This window comes from Felis catus, chromosome A2, assembly GCF_018350175.1.
Source record: "Felis catus isolate Fca126 chromosome A2, F.catus_Fca126_mat1.0, whole genome shotgun sequence".
Classification (NCBI taxonomy): domain Eukaryota; kingdom Metazoa; phylum Chordata; class Mammalia; order Carnivora; family Felidae; genus Felis; species Felis catus.
Genome location: NC_058369.1, coordinates 2,083,330 through 2,107,030, shown reverse-complemented (window position 1 = coordinate 2,107,030; position 23,701 = coordinate 2,083,330). Strand labels below are relative to the sequence as shown.

Here is a 23,701-nt window from a genome sequence, read left to right as displayed (position 1 = left end):
GTTGTCCTGTGTCCCCATTCACTCCTGGTGTGTCTCGTGCCTTTGTTCCTACAGTCCTCTACTACTTTGTTTTGCATTAATTTTTTCCAGTAAAGCATTTCAATTGGTTTAATTACATTTTTCAGTATTTTTTTCTTTTTAAAAACTTGGTTGTTTTATGATTGCCATATACACCTAATCAGATCATCTTCAGATTTAGGATTGCTCAATTCCAGTGAGGTACAGAAATGTTACTCCTAGGTAGTTCTTGTCCCCCCTTTATGAGACATTACTTCTCTATATGTTACAAAGCCAACAATGCATGTTTTAATGTATACTTTATCATCTTGAATCATTTTCACCTCTTTTCCATTACAGTTTTGCTCCTACCACCGCCTTTGTGCTGTTTTTGGGAAGTAGATTACAAATATTTAATACATCATATGTGTTATACACCCAACAATACATTATAAACATTCTACACCATTGCCTTTGAAGTCAGGAAAGTTAAGGAGAAAAATATGCATTTATGTCACTACATTTATCATTTTTCTTTATTATTTTAAAAAATTTAATGTTTATTTATTTTTGAGAGAGAGAGAGAGACAGCATGAGCAAAGGGGGTGGGGAGGGATGAGGGAGAGGGAGACACAGAATCCAAAGCAGGCTGCAGGTTGTGAGCTGTTAGCACAGAGCCCGATGCAGGGATTGAACCCATGAACAGCGAGATCATGACGTGAGCCGAAATTGGACACTGAACCAACTGAGCCACTCAAGTGCCCTGTTCTTTATTTTTTCATGTGGATTCAACTTTCCATCTTGGAACAATTGCTATCATTTTTTTGTTTTGTTTTATTTTTTTCAAGTTTTTATTTAAATTCCCATTGGTTAACATACAGTGCAATATTAGTTTCAGGAGTAGAATTCAGTGACTCATCACTTACATACAACATCAGGTGTTCATCATGACAAGTGGCCTCCTTAAAAAGTGCCCTCCTTAATACCCATCACCCCTTTAACCCATTCCCCTGTCCACCTCCCCTCCAGCAACCCTCAGTTTGTCTCTATAATTAAGAGTCTGTTTTCTGGTTTGCATCTCTTTTTTGTTTTTTGTTTATCTGTTTTGTTTCTTCAGTTCCACATATGAGTGAAATCATACGGCATTTGTCTTTCTCTGACTTATGTCACTTAGCATAATACTTTCTAGCTCCATCCATGTTGTTGCAAATGGTAAGATTTTATTCTTTTTATGGCTGAATAATATTCCATACACACACACCCCACATCTTTACCCAGTCATCAGTCGATGGACACTTGGGCTGTTTCTATATCTTGGCTATTACAAATGATGCTGCTATAAACATTGGGGTGCGCGAATCCCTTTGAATCAATATTTTTGTATCTTTTAGGTAAATAGTAGTGCATTTACTGGATCATAAGGTAATTCTATTTTTAACTTTTCGAGGAAACTCCATACTGTTTTCCAGAGTGGCTGTGCAGTTTGCAATCCCACCACAGTGCAAGAGGGCCTCCCTTTCTCCACATCCTTGCCAACACCTGTTGTTTCCTGTGTTGTTAATGAGGTGTGAGGTGATACCTCATTGAATTTTATTTTTATTTCCCTGATGCTGAGTGCCATCAAGCGTCTTTTCATGTGTGTTGGCAATTTGTATGTCTTCTTTGGAAAAATATGTATTCATGTCTTCTGCCCATTTTTTAAAGTGGATTATTGGTTTTCTGGGTTCCGAGTTTTATAAATTCTTTATATGCTTGGATATTAACCCTTTATCAGATATGTCATTTGCAAATATCGTCTTTCATTCCAAAGGTTGCCTTTTAGTTTCGTTGATTGTTTCCTTTGCTGAACAGAAGCTTATCTTGAGGAATTCCCAATAGTTTATTTTTGCTTTTGTTTCGTTTGCCTCAGGTGACCTATCTAGTAAGAAGTTGCTACAGCTGATGTCAAAGAAGTTACTGCCTGTGTTCTTCCCTAGGATTTTGATGGTTTCCTGTCTCACATTTAGGTCTTTCATCCATTTTGAATTTAATTCTGTGTATGGTGTAAGAAAGTGGTCCAGTTCCATTATTCTGCATGTTGCTGTCCAGTTTTCCCAACACCATTTGTTGAAGAGACTTTTTTTTCTTTGGATATTCTTTCCTGCTTTTGTCAAAGCTTAGTTGACCATACAGTTGTGGGCCTATTTCTGGGTTTTCTATTCTGTTCCACTGATCTATGTGTCTGTTTTTGTGCCAGTACCATTCTGTCTTGATGACTACAGCTTTGTAATATGACTTTCACAATTGCTTTGGCTATTTGGGATCTTTTGTGGATCCAAACAAATTTTAGGGTTGTTTGTTCTAACTCTGTGAAAAATGCTGGTGGTATTTTGATAGGGATTGCATTAAATGTGTAGATTACTTTGGTTAGTACAGACATTTTTTAAAAAATGTTTATTGGGGCGCCTGGGTGGCGCAGTCGGTTAAGCGTCCGACTTCAGCCAGGTCACGATCTCGCGGTCCGTGAGTTTGAGCCCTGCGTCAAGCTCTGGGCTGATGGCTCAGAGCCTGGAGCTTGTTTCCGATTCTGTGTCTCCCTCTCTCTCTCTGCCCCTCCCCCGTTCATGCTCTGTCTCTCTCTGTCCCAAAAATAAATAAATGTTGAAAAAATTAAAAAAAAATGTTTATTTATGTTTGAGAGACAGAGTGTGAGCAGGTGAGGGGCAGGGAGAGAGGGAGACACAGAATCCAAAGCAGGATCCACGCTCTGAGCTGTCAACACAGAGCCTGATGCAGGGCTCTAACTTACAGACTGCAAGATCATGACCTGAGCCGAGGTTGGACGCTCAACCTACTGAGCCACTCAGGCGCCCCATTTTCTTTCGTCAGTGTTTTATAGTTTTCAGAGTACAGGTCTTTACCCTCTTTGTTAGGTTTATTCCTAGGTATCTTAGTGCGTTTGGTCTAATTATGAACGAGAATGATTCCTTAGTTTCTCTTTCTGCTGCTTCGTTATTCGTATAAAAATTCAATGCATTTATGTATGTTGATTTTGTATTCTGAGACTTTATCTAATTAATGTATCAGTTCTAGCAATTTTTTGTGGAGACTTTTGAATTTTCTATATAGAGTGTCATGTCATCTGCAAATAGTGTAAGTTTGACAACTTACTTGCCAATTTGGATACCTTTTATTTTGTTTTGTTGTCTGTTTGCCGTGGCTAGGACTTCTAGTACTATATTAACTAACAGTGGTGAGAGTGGACATCCCTATCTTCTTCCTGACCATAGAAGAAAAGCTCTCAGTTTTTCCCCATTGAGGATGATGTTAGCAGTGGGTTTCTCACATGTGAGCTTTATGATGTTGAGTTATGTTCCCTCTATCCCTACTTTGTTGAGGGTTTTTATCATGAATGTATGTTCTACTTTGTCAGATGCTTTTTCTGCATCTATTGAGAGGATCATATCATTCTTATTCTTTCTTTTATTAATGTGGTGTATCATGTTGGTTGATTTGTGAATATTTAACCACCCTTGCAGCCTAGGAATAATTCCCACTTGATCGTGAATGATTCTTTTAATGTACTGTTGGATTCAATTTGGCAGTATTTTGTTGAGAATTTTTGCATCTATGTGCATCAGGATACTGTCCTGTAGTTCTCCTTTTTAGTGGAATCTTTAGTTTTGGAACCAGGCTAATGCTGGCCTCATAGAATTAGTTTGGAAGTTTTCCTTCCATTTCTATTTTTTTGGAACAGTTTGACAAGAACAGGAGTTCACTCTTTCAATGTTTGGTAGAAATCCCCTGTGAAGCCATTTGGTCTTGGACTTTTGTTTGTTGGGAGATTTTTGATTACTGATTCAGTTTCTTTGCTGGTTATCAGTCTAAGTTTTCTATTTCCCCATTTTGGTTTTGGTAGTTTACATGCTTCTTACATGCTTTTACATGTTTTTATCCATTGCTTCCAGATTGTCTGACTTCGTGGCATATGATTTGTCATGATATTATAATTGTTTTTATTTCCGTAGTGTTTGTTGTTATTTCTCCTCTCTCATTCGTGATTCTATTCATTTGGATCCTTTCTCTTTTCTTTTTGGTAAGTCTGGCTACGGGTTTATCAATTTTATTAGTGTTTTCAAAGCACTAGTGTTCCTTGTTTCATTGATCCGTTCTACAGTTTTTTGTTTGAAGTTTCTGTATCATTTATTTCTGCTGTAATTATTATTTCCCTTCTGCTGGCTTTTGGCTTTGTTTGTTGTTCTTTTTCTAGCTCCTTTAGGTGTAAGGTTAGGTTATGTATTTGAGATTTTATTGCTTCTTGAGGTAGGCCTGTATTGCAATATACTTTCCTCTTAGGACCACTTTTGCTGCATCCCAAAGGTTTTTGACCATAGTGTTTTCATTCCCATTTGTTTCCATGTACTTTTTAAATTTTCTTCTTTAATTTCCTGGTTAATCCTTTCATTCTTTAGTAGGATGTTCTATACCCTCCATGAATTTGTGGTCTAAATTTTTTCTTATGGTTGATTTCAGGTTTCAAGTGTTGTGGTCTGAAATTATGCAGATATACTCTCAATCTTCGGTACTTGCTGAGGCCTGGTTTGTGACCTAGTATATTATCTATTCTGGGGAATGTCCCATGTGCACTGCTTTAGGATAAAATATTCTGAATATATCTGTTAAGTCTTTCCCATCCATTGTGCCTTTCAAAGCCTTTGTTTCCTTGTTGATTTTCTGATTAGGTGGTCTGTCCACTGATGTAAGTGGGGCATTAAAATCTCCACTATTATTGTATTATTATCAACGAGTTCCTTTATGGTTGTTATTATTGATTTATATATTTGGGTGTTCACAAGTTGGGGGATAAATATTTACAATTGTTAAATCTTTTGAAGGATAGATTCCTTAATTATGATGTAATGCCTTTCTTCATCTCTTGTTACAGTCTTTGGTTTAAAATCTAATTTGTCTGGGGGCACCTGGGTGGCTCAGTTAGTTAGGTGTCTGACTTTGGCTCAGGTCATGATCTCACGGTTCATGGATTCGAGCCTTGCATTGGGCTCTGTGCTGACAGCTCGGAGCCTGGAGCCTGCTTCAGATTCTGTGTGTGTGTTTCTATCTCTACCCCTCTCTAGCTTGTGTTCTGTCTCAAAAATAAATAAACAAACATAAAAAAATAAAATCTAGTTTGTCTGATGTAAGTGTGGCTACTCTGGGTTTCTTTTGATGTCTGCATGATAGATCGTTCTCCATTCCCTTACTTTCAATCTGCAGGTGTCTTTAGATCTCAAATGAGTATCTTGTAGGCAGCATATAGATGTTTGTTTTGTTTGTTTGTTTGTTTGTTTGTTTTGACACAGAGAGTGCAAGTGGAGGAGGGGCAGAGAGAGAAGGAGGCACAGAATTTGAAGCAGGCTCCAGGCTCTGAGCTGTTGGCATAGAGCCGGATGCAGGGCTCAGACTCATTGATCATGAGATCATGACCTGAAGTCAGACGCTTAACTGACTGAGCCACCCAGGTCCCCCTAGATGGGTCTTGTTTTCTTACCCATTCCGATATCTTTTGGTTAGAGCATTTAGTCTATTTACATTCAGAGAAATTTGTCATTGTTTCTGGGGATATTTCTGTTTCTTTCTAGTCTTTGTCACTTTTGGTCTTTATTTCCCAAAGAATTCACTTTTAATATTTTTTGCAGGGCTGGTTTAGTGGTCAGTAATCCTTTAGTTTTTGCCTGGGAAATTCTTTATTTCTCCTTCTATTCTGAATAATAGCCTTGCTAGACAGAATATTCTTGGCTGCAGATTTTTCCCAATCAGCACATTGAATATATCATGCTACTCTCTTCTGGTCTGCCAAGTTTTGTGGAGAGACCTGCTGCTAACCTTATTTGTCTTCCCTAGTAAGTTAGTGACTTCCTTTGTCTTGCTGAATTTAGAATTTTTCCTTATCTCTATATTTTGCAAATTTAACTACACCATGTCTTGATTTTGATGTGAGTTCTTTGTGCCTTCTGGATTTGGATGTCCATTTTCCTCCCCAGCTTAGGGAAGTTTTCAGCTATTATTGCCTCAAATAAACTTTCTGCCCCTTTTCTTCTTCTTCTCCTGGGACTCCTATGATATGAATATTATTACATTGGATCGAGTTACTGAGTTCCCGGAGTCTACTCTCAAGATCTATCATTCTTCTTTCTTTATTTTGTTCAGCTTCATTTTTTCTCCATAATTTTATCTTCTATATCACTTATTCATTCTTGTGCTTCTTCCATCCTTGTGTTCATTACACCTACATGGTTTCAAACCTCAGTTACAGCTGAAATCCTGACTAGGATCTCAAGTTCTTTGTTGCTTTAAATTCAGCATCAGGCATATTATTTATGTCTGCTTCAGTTAGATCCCTGGCCATGACCTCTTTTTATTCTTTCTTTTAGGATGAATTCCTCTATCTTAGAATTTTGTCTAGGTCTCTGTCTTCTTCTCTGTGTTAGGAAAGCCTGTGTCCTCCTCCTGGGCCAGCAGTACCTGCAGAGCACAAGGAGGTGGGACTTGGTGTAAGCAGGTTAGGTAGCCAGTGTTGATGCTGTGCTATTTACTGAAGTTGGTTTATGCTAAGGGGTGGGGTAGGGAAATGGCACCAACCAGTTCTTTTGCCCCTGAATTTGCTGCTCTCAGGGATGCCCTCCCAGAAGAGTGAACAAAGGCGCCCTAGGTTTTTTTCAGATCGCTATTCTTACACTGTCTGTGTCTGGGTTGCTTCTCTCCCTGGAGTGGTGCAGTGTACTTTGGGCTCTGTCCAAAGCTGGCTGATGTTTATTTTCTTTAAAAATTTTTTTAAGGGGCGCCTGGGTGGCGCAGTCGGTTAAGCGTCCGACTTCAGCCAGGTCACGATCTCGTGGTCCGTGAGTTCGAGCCCCGCGTCAGGCTCTGGGCTGATGGCTCGGAGCCTGGAGCCTGTTTCCGATTCTGTGTCTCCCTCTCTCTCTGCCCCTCCCCCGTTCATGCTCTGTCTCTCTCTGTCTCAAAAATAAATAAACGTTGAAAAAAAAATTAAAAAAAAATAAAATTTTTTTAAATGTTTATTTTTGAGAGAGAGTGGGGGAGGGGCAGAGAGAGAGGAGGAGACAGAGAACCTCAAGTAGACTCTGCACTGTCAGCACAGAGCCCAGTGTGGGGCTTGAACTCACAAACCAGGAGATCATGACCTGAGCCAAAACCAAGAATTGGATGTTTAACCGACTAAGCCACCCACGTGCCCCACAAGCTTGCTGACTTTTAAAATTACAAATTTCGGGGACCTGGTGTGGCAGGGACCTGCACTGGTCCTATGGGAAGGGTCTCACCATGCTGGGATTGATGCAGGTTTGACTCAGAAAGGCAGCCATACCAGATCACAGGGGCATGGCATTTGGAGCAAGCAGGCTAAACAGCCAGTGTCCATTTAACCACCCCTCAACAGGTGTCTCTGTGCCTATGCTGAGGGGTGAGGGAAATGGCACCTGTGGGCTCTTCTGTCCCTTGAGAGGTGACTCTGCGAATGTCACCTCTCACAGATGCACTCCATAAAGAGGAAAGTCTCTCCCTCTGCCCCTTTGGTGATCCTGAGATCATACAGTCAGCCCCAGGATTGTTTGCCTGCCTTCTCTCTAGGAGTAGGGCAGTGGTCTCAGGTCTTTATCCCAGACAAACATGCCAACCTCTGAAACTCCAGTCTTTGAGCCCTGCTGGTCCGCTCCTCTCATTTTCCCAGACAATGGTTTTGGAGAAGTGTTCTTGTCCATATCCCTGTGTGATCAATCTTCTCTCACCTTTCTCTGCAACCGAGGCTCCCTTTCCTCCATGGCACCCGCCATCTGTTTCTCCCCCAAACCACATCTCCACGCTTCCTAACTTCCTCAGTGTGGCCTCACCTCTCCCTCTAGTTACGTGCGGTTTGTTCTGTCAGTCCCCAGATTGATCTCTTAGGCATTCAGAGTGATTTGATGCTATCTACCTGCATTAGAGGGAGGAGGCAAGCCTGGAGTCCTCCTCCTATGTTGCTATATTAGCGCCACCCTTCGATTGCTACCAGTTGAAGGGATTTTCTTAGTATTTTCTTATAAGGTGCTTCTCTTAGGAAAAAAAATTCTTAGATTTTTGTTATTTGGAAATGCGTTCATTTTTGCCTTCACTGTTGGAAGTTAGCTTTCTGGATGCAGATTCTTTATTGGCAGCTGCCCATTCTCTCCGCGCTCCACAAACGTTATTCCATGCCCTTTGACCTCTGCTGTCTCCGCTGAGGATCAGCACTTGTCTTACTGTGGTTCCCTTTTAGGTGACAGGTTTTTCTCTTGCTGCTTTCGTGATTCCTCCTCAGGCCTAACTTCCACAATTTTTACTACGATATATCTGCTCGTGGATCTATTTGCAGTTTTACTCTTTGGAATCAGTCCATTGAGCGTCTAGATGCGTATTTGATTTTCAATAACTTTGGATCATTTTTAGCCATTATTTCTTTAAAAATTTTTTAATATTTATTTATTTTTTTTTTTAATTTTTTTTCAACATTTATTTATTTTTGGGACAGAGAGAGACAGAGCATGAACGGGGAAGGGGCAGAGAGAGAGAGGGAGACACAGAATCGGAAACAGGCTCCAGGCTCTGAGCCATCAGCCCAGAGCCTGACGCGGGGCTTGAACTCACAGACCGCGAGATTGCGACCTGGCTGAAGTCAGACGCTTAACCGACTGCGCCACCCAGGCTCCCCTAATATTTATTTTTGAGAGAGAGTATGAGCAGGGGAGGGCAGAGAGAGAGGGAGACACAGAATCCAAAACAGGCTCCAGGCTGTCAGCACAGAGCCCGACGTGGGGCTCAAACTCATGAATGGTGAGATCATGACCTGAGCCAAAGTCAGATGCTCAACCGACTGAGCCACCCAGGTGCCCCATTTTAGCCATTATTTCTTGAGTATTTGTTCTCTCCTGTCCTTGTATGGCCATCACATGTATGTTGGTACACTAGGCAGTACCCCACATTCCTTCCACATTTTTATTCTCTCTGTTCTTTGGATTGTATAGCCAATCAGTCTGTCTGCAAGTTCACTAATTATCCTGACCGTTTTAAACTACCATTAGCCCTTGTAGTGAATTACTTTACAACCCAGGGAGTTGATGGTTCTCTGTGTCAGGTCTTCAACACCAACCTCAGATATGAGGACTCACTATGAGGACTCAGGGAAATATTCCACAGAAGGACTTATTTCAGAAGAGCTGTTATGCACAGTGTTGCAGTTTATTACTGGGAAAGGGTCTGTATTGAAATTAGTGAATGGAAAAGGAACATGGGGCAGAATCCAGGAGATATCAGGCTCAAGGTCCAACTCATCCCCTCTCAATGAAATTGTACAGATAGAGCTTAATGTGTGACAACATTTGTGAAATATTTGTAGTCGGTGAACCTTGGAGGCCTTGGATTTTATTTGAGGATTGGTCATGGGCATCCCCATGTTGCTGGTCTTAGCTTCTTAGCATCCAGTTCCTCTAGAAGTCTGATACAATGTGCCCCAAGGCCCCAGGTGTACAAAAGGAGGCATGCATCAGAAATCACACTGTTAAATACTTGGAGACTAAAGAACATCCTACTAAAGAATGTATGGGCTGACCAAAAAGTTAAAGAGGAAATTAAAAAGTACATGGAAGCCAATGAAAATGATAACACCATAAACCAAAACCTCTGGGACACAGCAAAGGCAGTCATAAGAGGGAAGTATATAGCAATCCAGGCCTTCCTAAAGAAGGAAGAAAGGTTTCAGATGCACAACCTAACCTTACACCTTAAAGAGCTGGAAAAAGAACAGCAAATAAAACCCCAAACCAGCAGAAGGCCGGAAATGATTACAGCAGAAATCAGTGCAATCGAAACCAAAAAAACAAAAACAAAAAAAAAACGGATTAATGAAACCAGAAGCTGGTTCTTTGAAAGAATTAACAAAATTGATAAACCACTAGCCCGTTTGATCAAAAAGAAAAAGGAAAGGACCCAAATAAATAAAATCAAGAATGAAAGAGGAGAGATCACAACCAACACAGCAGAAATAAAAATAATACAATATTATGAGCAATTATACGCCAATAAAATGGGTAATCTGGAAGAAATGGACAAATTCCTAGAAACATATACACTACTAAAACTGAAACAGGAAGAAATAGAAAATTTGAATAGACCCATAACCAGTAAAGAAATTGAATTAGTAATCAAAAATCTGCCAAAAAACAAGAGTCCAGGGCCAGATGGCTTTCACCAAACATTCAAGAGTTAACACCTATTCTCTTGAAGCTGTTCCAAAAAGTAGAAATGGAAGGAAAACTTCCAAACTCTTTCTATGAGGCCAGCATTACCTTGATTCCAAAAGCAGACAAAGACCCCACTAAAAAGGAGAACTATAGACCAATTTCCCTGATGAATATGGATGCAAAAATCCTCAAAATTAGCCAACCGGATCCAACAATACATTAAGGAAACTATTCACCATGACTGTTGCAGGGAGTATGGCCGGAGTCGCAAAAGAAGAGTCTGCAAGCAAAATGGTTAAGTGAAGGTCCTCATACTTGAGTCGGAATGAGGCCCAACTCCAGAATGAAGCCCCCTTTTACTAGGGAAATTGCTAAAGGCTACGTGCATAAAGTCAGCTCAGCAAGTGTATTAATCAACTTAATAGTTTTGTTTTTCAAGGTTGAATTTATAGATAATTGTTCTTTATGAAGCCAGGAAGGGTCGGGAGTGAAGGAGGATCCGGCCCTGGACAATGCTAATGCCTCAAGGCATTCCTTAAGAGCAGCAGCCATGTTCAGCTGTGAAAACATGTCCTAAGGCCTTGCACCTGCTCCAGCCTTTCCCTTTTGAAGTCTTTTCCTTTGATGTTTTTCTCCTACATCTTCCACATCTTCCCCTTTTTCTTTCATTTGGCAAAGCTGAACTACAAAGACAGAGGCTTGTGAGGCATATTCTTGGCTTCGTCATTGGCCTCTTCTCCAGACTAGGTATATCCAAATAAGACAAAGATTAATATAAGAATACCAATTGCAGAAAAGCTTAAGGGTTTTGTATAATTCATTGGATTCAATTCTGAGATTCAATTAGTTATCTCAGCTAGAGAGGGAGCACCAGAAAGCATCTCAAGTTTATTTTTGAATGTATCATAAATGTCCTTTTGCAAGTGGGCTATATCCGTGGAGGTATTACCTTAAGAAGGTGTCGATGCACAAGGTCCCATGATATCTTGGACTGATTATATACATGGAGAGTGACACAAAAGGTGGTTACATTCCAATCACATTGAAGCTTTACCTGTTGTTGTAAACTAATCAGTTGATCTCCTAGAAAAAGAACGGCTTGTTGCAAGTCAGATGATTGGCTCTCTAGTTGGTTATCAATCAACCATTGGCTGTTCCATAGTCTTTCTGAATTTTGATGCCAGTGTTGTACAAAGTGGGTAGTTTGTACTGTCTGGGGCAGCACAAAACCAGCTGTAGCTGCAATAGCTATAATCCCAAGTACAGCGGTTACCAGTAAAGCTACAAATAGTCAGGTGCGATGTAATATGTTTCAATATTTCATCTATGAGAAACATTTCAGGGGAGTGTTGCCAAGACCAATCCATAAGTACAGGCATCCAAACCCGATTTCATGCCTTAAGGATATATAAGCTTTGCCTCTCCTGTTTAAAGGGATAAAATTATAAAAAGAGCAATCATGGCAAGTAAGAAGATTGTTTTCAGGGTCCCAATGAGGCATACCTAACATAAACAGAAAAGGAAGTCTGACACACGCTTGAATTTTATGAGTCTCATTTAATCTAAAAGAGAGGGAGAATTTACTTGAGACATTAAGCAGCCTTTCCAAGAGGACATGCCTAATGATCCAGTACCAATTTTCCAAAGCTCAGACAGAATGAACTGGCCCATCAGGTAAACCTGGGCTGGGGGGTTGTCATCCCTCCTTCATGCCATACAGTGGGTTCAGATGTTATATCCGAAAGGATGTCATCATGATATCGACACCATCAGAGTTCTTTTTTGGAGTATTTGGTCTGAGCAGAGCCTATAGGGGCCCAATCAATGATGCTTCCTTTGGAAGTATTAAGAAGAACTCTACCAACTTCTCTACAGAGCTCCTAATTAATCCGTTCCTCAGGATTTATGGTTTTTCTTGACATCAAGGCAATTTAGGAGGGTAATGGTATGTAGTTTTTTGACTTCTCATGGAGACCCCTTGTAGTAAATACAGTATGGGGACATTAGTCCCATTGGGTATTTCTGCTATCCATGCCTATGAATGAAACACAGTGGTCACCTGTTCCAAAGCATATAGGTGGCCCCTCTGCACCTACAGAATATTCAGGGATTACTTTTCCTTCTTCTTCTGGTTTAAATGGACCTCTATTATCATAAGGTCAGGCAACCAGACTGAATCATTTACGTAAGCCTGGAAAGAGGGATCATCCTATGTAATTAATCTATTAAGAGGTGGATTTGGAATATAAGCCTAATATGTGTGATTCTCTTTAGCACTCCCAGTTAAAGTAACAACCGACATCATGGCAATAAACACAGTAGAAGTCTTAAGTGTTCCCCTTTTTTGGAGGATCTGTTTGGCTTCTTGAGTCATCTTCACTTGTCCCCATGTTGGAGGTTTGGCTTTCATTGTATTTTTGGTTCTTATTTCTACCTTCCTTATAATCTTGGGTTCCAGGCTTAATTCTTCCATATCTTCCTCCAGTGGTCAAAAATTGTCGAATCTTTTCCTCTTTGTCCAACTGTTCATATCGTGGTTTTGATCACCAGGCTGGAAGCCAGATATCTCTATCTGTGGATACAAGAGCAAATCCTTGACCCCACAATTTAACATATCCAGGCACCATTGGTTATTATCATTTTTCCAAAATATCGGTTATGAAAGGGGTCTGGCATTAAAGATTGTGTGAGGTTTTCCGGCTGCGGTGAACTCTTGTTCACCTCTTAAATCCAAAAAATTAAGTGTAAGTAATGTTTTCATTAACTGATTCTTTGGATTCAAGGCCATATCCCCGTTTTTGTTTTTGTAACATGGTTTTTAATGTATGATCAGTGTGTTCAATAATGGCTTGACCCTGTGGATTATAAGGAATGTCCCATTTTTGGCAAAATACAAGGAAAGTGTGAGAAGTACAAGCCGGGCCATTGTCAGTTTTAAGATTCCAGGGGAGCCCCGTCGTGGCAAGCGCTTCTGAAAGATGCTGTATAACGTGGGCTGGTTTTTTCCCTGTCAAAGGTGTAGCCCGTATAAAACCGGAATATGTATCTACTGATACATGTACATATGCAAAGCGGCCGAATTGCAGAACATGAGTAACACCCATTTGCCATAAGTCATTAGGTTACTGACCTCTGGGATTAACCCCCTGGGAGTATGGAGGAATGACAATAGGCCCACAAGTAGGGCAGTGTGTGATGATTTCTCTAGCTTGTTTAAGGGGAATAGAAAAGCGTTTACTTAGGCCTTTAGCATTAAAATGAGTAAGATTGTGAAAATCTTGTGCTGTAGGAACAGGGGCTGTCAATAAGGAATCCGCTGTAGCATTTCCTTCTGCCAAGGGGCTGGGGAGGCCAGAATGAGATCATATGTGAGTAATGTATATAGGATGGCATTGGTGCTGAAGATATTATTGGACCTGAAGGAATAAGTCAGACAATTCTGAGCCATCTGAGTAAATATTAATGATTTCCAAATTTTCAATCACTTGCTTAGAATAGGCTGAATCCATTAAGATATTGATGGAGGAGGGAACGTCTTTAAGCAATAGAATATGGCCAAGTGTTCAGCCTTTTGTACTGAGGCTTACAGGGATTTTACACATTTAGAAGTAGGATCATAATATGCAGAATAGCCAGACTTGTTGGCATCCATGAAATAATTAGGTCCATTTACAGGTACTGATTGTACAACTCGAGGCGTGATGAAGGATTAATTTGGATTTAGATAATGGTTGTCAATGGGACCTATATAATCTGCAACTCCAAGTTGCCATGAAATGCACTGTCGATATGCCATGGATATTTGTGTGCATGAGATAGAGGTACTATGATTGTCTCAGGGTCTTGGGCTGTTATTTCCCGAAGTCTCTCTCAACCCTTAAAAATTAACATTCCTATTTTGTCTAAATATGTAGATAATTTTTTAAGGGCTTTGTTGGCTAGAAATATCCATTCCATGATTCCATTAGCTTGCCAAAGCACTCCTGTAGGGGAATGCGGTGACGGTAAAATTAACAAAGAGATGGGTAGTGAGGGGTTAATTCGAGGAAGCTGATTGGAAGCAATTTTCTGCTCAATCCACTGTAATTCTTGGGATGCTTCCGGAATTTTCTAGGGCTATTTAAACTGGAATCCCCTTTAAGTAGATCAAAAAGATGAGTCAGTTGATAAGTAGGTATGCCCAGAGTAGGCCGTAGCCAATTAATGTCTCCTGATAACTTCGGGAAGTCATTTAAAGTATGCAAAGTATCTCTACGAATTTGAACATTTTGAAGCATTATTGAATTTTGTACTAATTTTTGACCTAAATGGAATAAGGGATCTTCACGCTGAATTTTGTCTTCTGCAATAATAAGGCCATATTCTGAGAGGGTTGTCTGAGCTGCTAAAAAGAGTGCATATAAATCATGTCATTCGGGTAAAGCTAATAGGATGCTATCCATGTAATGGATGGTCTTAGCATGAGGAAACTGAGATTGTAAAAATCGGAGAGGTTCTGCAACAAAGAGTGGGACTATTTAACATTCCTTGGGGTAAAACCTTCCATTGAAATCGGCTTATGGGCTCTTCATGATTAACCACAGGAATGGAGAATGCAAATCGCTCAGATTCTTTAGGGCTTAAGGGAATGGAGAAGAAGTAATCCTTAAGATCAATAACTATAATTTTCCAATCTCGAGGGATAACAACAGGCGTCGGAAGGCCAGGCTGTAGAGCCCCGTTTGCTGTATGATTTTATTTATGGCTCAGAGATCACTCAGCATTCTCCATTTCCCAGATTTTTTTTTAAATAACAAAACCTGGAGAATTCCAGGGACTAGTTGAGGGTTCAATATGTCCCGCTTCTAATTGTTCGGAAACTAAAGATTTTAAAGCTGCCAGTTTTTTCTTGAGAAAGCGGCCACTGCTGTATCCATATGGGCTCATCAATAAGCCATTTTAAAGGCAGCGCATATTTTTGTTCTCTGGCAGTGGCCGTTAGGGTAAATTTGGATATCCTAGCCCTACGGTTTTATGTTTGGGGAAAATATCAAGGGGTGTTTTAATGCCCGTTGATTTTTACCTAATCTCTTCAATGGATCATATCCCATGATGCACATTATATTTTTACTTTGAATAGATATAGACGGGATATTAATATATGCACCCCATTGTTGAAGTAAGTCTCTGCCCCACAGATTAATGGCAATGTTAGCCACATAGGGTTTAAGAGTTGATCCTTGGGTCCTTCACATCTCATAATTTGTGGGCTTCTTTTTATTCACCCTAAGGAGCCAAGTCCTGTAAAACTTACAGGTATGTTGTCGACAGGCCAAGATGAAGGCCATAACTTTTCAGATATGATGGTTATGTCAGCTCCAGTGTCCAATAGTCCTATAAAATATGTATTATTAATTTTAAGATGTATTTCGGGGTGAGGATCTTTCAAAAAAGTTTGCCAATATAGTTGTTTGCCAGTACTACCAAAACCTCCATTTTGAAGAACAGGATTGCTTTGGCCCCCTATATAAGGAAGAATAAGTAACTGAGCAATTTTATCCCCTGGTTGAATAGTATAAGGGTTATCGGTCGATATCATAACTTGAATTTCATTTTCATAATCACAGTCAATAACACCAGATACACATGAATACCTTTGAGTGTAAGACTACTCCGTGTAAAAATAAGGCCTACTGTGTCTTTTTCCAAAGGCCCATAAACCCCTGTTCTAACTTTAACAACACCTAAAGATGGCTATGAAACAACTGGGTGAATAGCAGGGAGATCGAAGGCAGCACTCCCAGTTGTTGCATGACGGAGGTCTGTGACCCGTCGGTGTTGCGGTGTTGAGACCCATTGCTGACTGGATAAAGGCTCATTTTGTTTGTTAGGCCCTGAGCTAGGCCCCGTGAGAAGTTTCCCTGATTTTGATCAATATTAGAAGATTAAAGAGAATGCCCCATCTGTGTGATATTTGGAATGGCGCCGATTGGCCCGATGATGTCCTTTTTCGCAATGAGGGCATAAAGCAGTTGGAGGTATCGATATGGGTAGATTATTAGTACTGGTACTGTTATCATAAATTTGTCCTTCATTTTTTGACAGTCTTTCTTCCTATGGCTGATTTTCCCACAACCAGAGCATTCGGTATTAGACTTAAAAGGGCCCATCCCTTTTAAAGTAGGTTCATATTGTAAAGTGGGGTGCCAAAATCAGCACATGCTTTCACATAGTCAGCTGTGGACCCAGCAGCCGCTCTTACCGGACAGACGAAGAACTTGCTGGCATTCCAAATTAGCATTATTGGAGGCACAATGGGAAGCAACAAATCCCTTAGGCCCTCTTGAGGAATTGTTTTCCAAAACATCTCTTAATCTTGCTAAAAAGTCAACATAAGGTTCAGTAAATGAGGGGGTAACCTCGCCTGGAGTAGCTATATGTGGCCAAGCCATCTTGCAACAATTTTGTACTTGTTGTGTCGCTTGATCACTCATACCACATTGATCTCTTAGTTGAGAATATTCTCCTTGTCCAAAAAGTTGTTCTTTGTCAACAGGAATATCATCATGAAGGTTTCTTTCCCCTTGAATCTTAGCCTGATCTTCCCACCAAGTCATAAATTATAAATATTCAGCATGGGATAAAACAGTTCTAGCCAACATTTCCCAATCTTTAGGGAGCAAGCGTTCGGTGTCAGCAAATGCTGAAAGTAAGCTCTGCATAAGGGGAGTTAATGCTGTATTGGGCACAAGCCATTTGAAGATCCTTCAGGATTTTTACAGGGATCTGAGAATATTCAGCATTATAGCCTCCATTAAGATATTGTGCATTTGGCGGGAAAGCATTCAGAGTAACCGGAAATAGTTCTGATACCGGTTGTATCAATTCTAAATCTCCTTCCTCTTTAGCCTTTATCAACCCTCGCATCAGAGGTGTAATGATAGGGCCCTCATACTCCCTGCGAGGAACTAATATGCAGGGCTGGTTATTAGAAAAAGGATTGAAAGTAACTGAACAGGCAGTTTTTTGTTTAATATGAGTAGGAATTTTTGTATCCTCAGGTAAAGGAGGGGGGGGTGTCCTTTAATATAAGGGGGGGGCAGTAGCCTCCAAATTATCATTTGTGGGTGGTGGCGGAGGCCATCCTGGTGAAGTATTTTCCTCAGGTGCTACAGCCTTGATTCCCTCAGAAGGAGACTCATCCTCAAAACTATTGGATGTAAAATCCGACTCGTCTCCTTCATCCGGATGAGTTTTCATTTAGGTGAACCTATATTTTGTTCTGTGTCAGATGTAAAGGCTGTAAAGCCATCTCAATTAAGGAGCATAAAGACCAGACTTTTAAGGAAATGGTATCTCCATTTTGATGAGTGCATCTAAGCATTTTCATAATCAATCTCCATTGTTTAAGGTTTAAAAGATTTTTTCCAGAAGGGGTAAATCAATAGCAGTGTTTTCTAACCAACTACCAGAGCTCATCAAAAGTTCCCCTTTTTACTTTGACTCTTGAACTCTAATAAAGTACAGACTAATTTAGAGTAAGGCTCTTAATCATGAGATTGGGAGTTTCCCGTAACTTCACTATCCCAAAGCTGAGATTTACCTGTCCTACCGCTCCACTTTGGTCCTTCGCGACTGTAAACCAAAAGTAGTCTCGAAAACTGTTTGCCGCACTGTATCCTGCCGACTACACCAGATGTTGCAGAGAGTATGGCTGGAGTCGCAAAAGAAGAGTCTGCAAGCAAAATGCAGTTAAGTGAAGGTCCTCATACTCGAGTTGGAATGAGGCCCCGACTCCAGAATGAAGCCCCCTTTTACTAGGGAAATTGCTAAAGGCTACGTGCATAAAGTCAGCTCAGCAAGTATATTAATCAACTTAATAGTTTTGTTTTTCAAGGTTGAATTTCTAGATAATTGTTCTTTATGAAGCCAGGAAGGGTCGGGAGTGAAGGAGGATCCGGCCCTGGACCATGCTAATGCCTCAAGGCATTCCTTAAGAGCAGCAGCCACCTTCAGCTGTGAAAACATGTCCTAAGGCCTTGCACCTGCTCCAGCCTTTCCCGTTTGAAGTCTTTTCCTTTGATGTTTTTCTCCTAGATCTCCCACACATGACCAGCTGGGATTTAGACCTGGGATGCAGGGCTGGTTCAATATCCACAAAACAATCAATGTGATTAATCACATCAATAAAAGAAAGGACAAGAATCGCACGATCCTCTCAGAAGATGCAGAGAAAGCATTTAACAAAATACAGCACGCTTTCTTGATAAAAACCCTCAAAAAGTAGGGATAGAAGGATCATACCTGGATATCATAAAAGCCATATATGAAAAACCCAATGTTAATATCATTCTCAATGGGGAAAAACTGAGAGCTTTTCCCCTAAGGTCAGGAACACGACAGGAATGTCCACTCTTGCCACTGTTATTCAACATAGCATTGGAAGTCTTAGCCTCTGCGATCAGACAACACAAAGAAATAAAAGGCATCGAAATCGGCCAGGAGGAGGTCAGACTTTTACTCTTTGCAGATGACATGATACTCTATAATGGAAAACCGAAAAGATTCCACCAAAAAACTGCTAGAACTGATCCATGAATTCAGCAACGTTGCAGGATATAAAATCAATGCACAGAAATCTGTTGCATTCCTATACACCAAGAGAAATCAAGGAATCGATCCCATTTACAACTGCACCAAAACCCATAAAATACCTAAGAATAAATCCAACCAAAGAGGTAAAAAATCTATACACTGAAAAGTATAGAAAGCTTATGAAAGAAATTGAAGACACCAAAAAATGGAAAAATATTCAATGCAATCCCTATCAAAATAACACCAGCATTCTTCACAGAGCTAGAACAAACAATCCTAAAATTTGTATGGAACCAGAAAAGTTCTCAAATAGCCAAAGCAATCTTGGGAAAAAAAAAAAAAAAAAAAAAAAAAAAAAAGCAGGAGGCATCACAATCCTGGACTTCAAGCTGTATTACAAAGCTGTAATCATCAAGACAGTATGGTATGGGCACAAGAACAGACATGTAGATCAAGAATAGAGAAGACAAAGCAGGAAAGAATATCCAATGGAAAGTCTCTTCAGCAAGTGGTGCTGGGAAAACTGGGCAGCGACAGGCAGAAAAATGAACCTGGACCACTTTCTTACACCCTACACAAAAAGAAACTCAAAATGCATGAAAGACCTAAATGGAAGACAGGAAGCCATCAAAATCCTCGAGGAGAAAGCAGGGAAAAACCTCTTTGACCTTGGCTGCAGCACCTTCTTATTCAACATGTCTCTGGAGGCAAGGGAAACAAAAGCAAAAATGAACTACTGGGACCTCATCAAAATAAAAAGCTTCTGCACAGCAAAGGACACAGCAAAACTAAAAGGCAACTGGCAGAATGGGAGAAGATATTTGCAAATGACATATCAGATAAAGGGTATCAAAAATCTATAAAGAACTTATCAAACTCAACACCCCCAAAAAAATCCAGGGAAGAAATGGGCAAAAGATATGAGTAGACACTTTTCCAAAGAAGACATCCAGATGGCCGAAACATGAAAAAATGCTCAACATCACTCATCAACAGGGAAATATAAACCACAATGACAACCTAACTCACACCTGTCAGAATGGCTAACATTAACAACTCAGGCAACACAGATGTTGGCAAGGATGCAGAGAAAGAGGATCTCTTTTGCACTGCTGGTGGGAAACAGCCACTCTGGAAAACAGTATGGGGGTTCCTCAAAAAATTAAAAATAGAACTACCCTATGAGCTAGCAATTGCACTGCTAGGTATTTATCCAAGGGATACAGGTGTGCTGTTTCGAAGGGGCACATGCACCCCAATGTTTATAGCAGCATTATCAACAACAGCCAAAGTATGGAAAGAGCCCAAATGTCCATCGACAGATGAATGGATAAAGAAGATGTGGTATGAGTATTACTCAACAATCAAAAAAAAAAAAAATGAAATCTTGCCATTTGCAACTATGTGAACATTTGCAACTAGTGGGTATTATGCTAACCGTAATTAGAGAAAGACAAATAATCATAGGACTTCACTCATATGTGCAATTTAAGATACAAAGCAGGTGAACATAAGGGAAGGGAAGCAAAAATAATATAACAGGGAGGGGGACAAAACATAAGAGACTCTTAAATATGGAGAACAGAGCATTAATGGAGGGGTTGAGGGTGGGGGATGGGCTAAATGGGTAAAGGGCAGTAAGGAATCTACTCCTGAAATTACTGTTGCACTATATGCTAACTAACTTGGATGTAAATTAAAAAAAATAAAAAATCATATTGTTAGCATGAGCTCTGCCACGGCCCAAGGCCCCACCTATATGCACAGAGTTACCATTGTATTTCAAGGGCTTGCATGTTTGCTCCCAGGAGCTGGTCAAGGGCTAGTCCTAAAGAATGTGCTTTAGAACTCAGTTTAATGAGTCCTAAAGGATTATTGAAATAGGTTTGGATAATTGAACTCTGTTACCCTTTTACTGCATACTTTCCAACAGAAGTATTTATTTCATATGCATGGCATATCTGTCTGGGGCCTAATGATAGAAAGAAGTAAGACAAGAGTGGTCATAATAAATGTAGAGTTAAGGTTGATTCCTTAGTGGTTCAAGAAAGCCTATTAGCAGTCAGGTCACGTATTGTGAGACCAGAAGTTCCGTTTTGAACCTTCTATGAATTGATTTAGTTCCCCAGTGCTTTCAGACTTACCCTTCTTCCTCCACACACTTGTATATGTCAGGACTCAGTGGTCTTTGAGGATGTGGCTGTGGACTTCACCTTGGAGGAGTGGTCTTTGCTGGATTCTGTGAAGAACCTCTACAGAGATGTGATGCTGGTCTCAGTGGGTAAGGATGGCTTCAGGCCAACAAATATCTCTCATCTGTGCTTTTCCTAGGTTTGAAATGTGGAAAAGGAATACACTGGTAAATAAGACAGATGTGGTCACAGCCATCACAGACCTAGAATCTAATAATGTCTCCATGGTAGTGGAAATGTATTCATTAAACTGAGGTTTTATCAGTGTGGAGGTTCCTCAGAAAATTAAAAATAGACCTACCCTATGACCCAGCAATAGCACTGCTAGGAATTTACCCAAGGGATACAGGAGTCCTGATGCACAGGGGCACTTGTACCCCAATGTTTATAGCAGCACTCTCAACAATAGCCAAATTATGGGAAGAACCTAAATGTCCATCAACTGATGAATGGATAAAGAAATTGTGGTTTATATACACAACGGAGTACCACGTGGCAATGAGAAAGAATGAAATAGGGCCCTTTGTAGCAACATGGATGGAACTGGAGAGTGTTATGCTAAGTGAAAGAAGCCATACAGAGAAAGACAGATACCATATGGTTTCACTCTTATGTGGATCCTGAGAAACTTAACAGAAACCCATGGGGGAGGGGAAGGAAAAAAAAAAGAGGTTAGATTGGAAGAGAGCCAAAGCATAAGAGACTCTTAAAAACTGAGAAAAAACTGAGGGTTGATGGGGGGTGGGAGGGAGGGGAGGGTGGGTGATGGGTATTGAGGAGGGTACCTTTTGGGATGAGCACTGGGTGTTGTATGGAAACCAATTTGACAATAAACTTCATATATTGAAAATAAATAAATACACATATTTAGAAAAAAAGAGCAATGAGTTTGGAATAAAAACTTGAGTCTTTTCCAAAAAAACAAAACAAAACAAAACTGATGTTTTATTTTTGTCTTGGTTTAGAAGCCCTGAAGCTCTTTTGGTTTCAATAGTCTGGGTATTGGCTTCATGTGTTGTTTTGGTTCACAGAGAGGTTTCTTCTTGGAAACCTTGTGACAGTCATTACTAGTATACTATGTTGACCCCTTTTGCCTACCATTGATGAAGTTTTGAAAGCACTAAAGTCATAAAAATCTCTCTTTGCTCAGAAGTGCCTTCTTCCTCTAATATGTTCATTCACCTTTTTGTTTCTGATTAGAAGACACTGTTTAAAGCCAGTGGGTTGGTTCCACAGGATGCACTTGAGAAAAAAATATCTAATGAACAGAAAATGGCGAAATTCACAAGAAATAATTCTTGTGCCTACGTTTTAGAAAAAATTGGGAAGACCATAGCATTGAAGATCAGCATGGAAACCATGCAAGACATCTGAGGTGAGTTGCGTTCACAAGATAAAAAAGTCGCAATCCCAGGACAGAATTTTAGTAGGTCATGAACTTTAAAAAAAAAAATCCAGCTCCAAATCTATTTATTTAGAATTTTAAGAAAGTTTTCAAAAACTTGACTGAGACATTGAATGTTTGAAGCATAATTCAGTTAGAAATGATTCTAGGAAGACCCCATACATAACAAATAGTAATGAACAGTGAACATGCTGAGGTCACTTCCAGGGCTTTTAATGAACTCTGAGACAATCCACAGAGGGTAGAAAAACTTCCTGTATACTAAAATGAAGTTAATCATCTAGTTATAATACTTACTAGTTGCTAATAACAAATCACTAATAAACATAACATTGATAATGTACTTCTGACTTTTAACAGAAATCCTGTGACAGATTCTGTGAAAGCAATGAAGGAAATCAACACAGAGACACGTGCAGCCACTGTCCCCATCTTAATTCCCGCAAGAATATTTCTACTGGAGTAAAACTCTATGAAGGCACCAAGTGTGGAAATGGCTTCATACATCTTTCTTCCCTTAAGAGGCATGTCAGATCTCACTGTGGGCAAAAACCATATCCATGTCAGGAATGCAAGCAGGCCTTCATTTGTCCCACAAGCCTGAGAACTCACACTGGAGAGAAACTCTATGGGTGTAAATTATGTGGTAAAACCTTTCTTTATTTCTGCTCCCTCACTCAACATATCAGGATTCACACTACAGAGGAAAACAATGAATGCAAGCAATGTGGGAAAACCTTCCATGAATTCTCCAGTCTCACTAGACACATGAGAACTCACACTGGGGAGAAGCCATATAAGTGCAAGAAATGTGGGAAAGCCTTCATTTATCCCTCAATCTTTCAAAGACACATGATAACACACACTGAAGCCATATGAATGCAAATTATGTGGAAGAGACTTTTACCAGTCTTACTCCCTTACTCAACATAGGAAGATACACACTTCAGGGGGAAACCTATGAATGCAAGTGGTGCAGGCAAGCCTTCAGTCAGTTCTCAAGTTTTACTGGGCATGTGCAAATGCACACAGGAGAAAAGCCATATAAATATAAGGAATGTGGAAAAGTCTTTATTTATCCTTCAGTCTTTCCAAGACACATGATAACACACACTGGAGAGAAGCCTTGTGAATGTAAGTCATGTGGGAAAAGTTTCTGGCATCCCTACTCCCTCTCTCAACATATAAAGAGTCACACAGGGGAGAAAATCTATAAATGCAAGCATTGCGGTACAGCCGTCCCAGAGATCACCAGTCTTACCAGACACATGAGAACTCATACT

General features: G+C 40.2%; 1 protein-coding gene across 1 annotated transcript in view; it reads left to right on the top strand.

Annotated features, from left to right (window-relative positions):
- LOC123381388 (zinc finger protein 669-like) overlaps positions 1-23,701 on the top strand; it is a 59,844-nt gene that overhangs the window by 21,187 nt on the left and 14,956 nt on the right. The window contains exon 3 of the mRNA XM_045042095.1: positions 20,997-21,102. Within this exon, the coding sequence (XP_044898030.1) occupies positions 20,997-21,102 (106 nt within the window). The remainder of the gene's footprint in view (positions 1-20,996; positions 21,103-23,701) is intronic.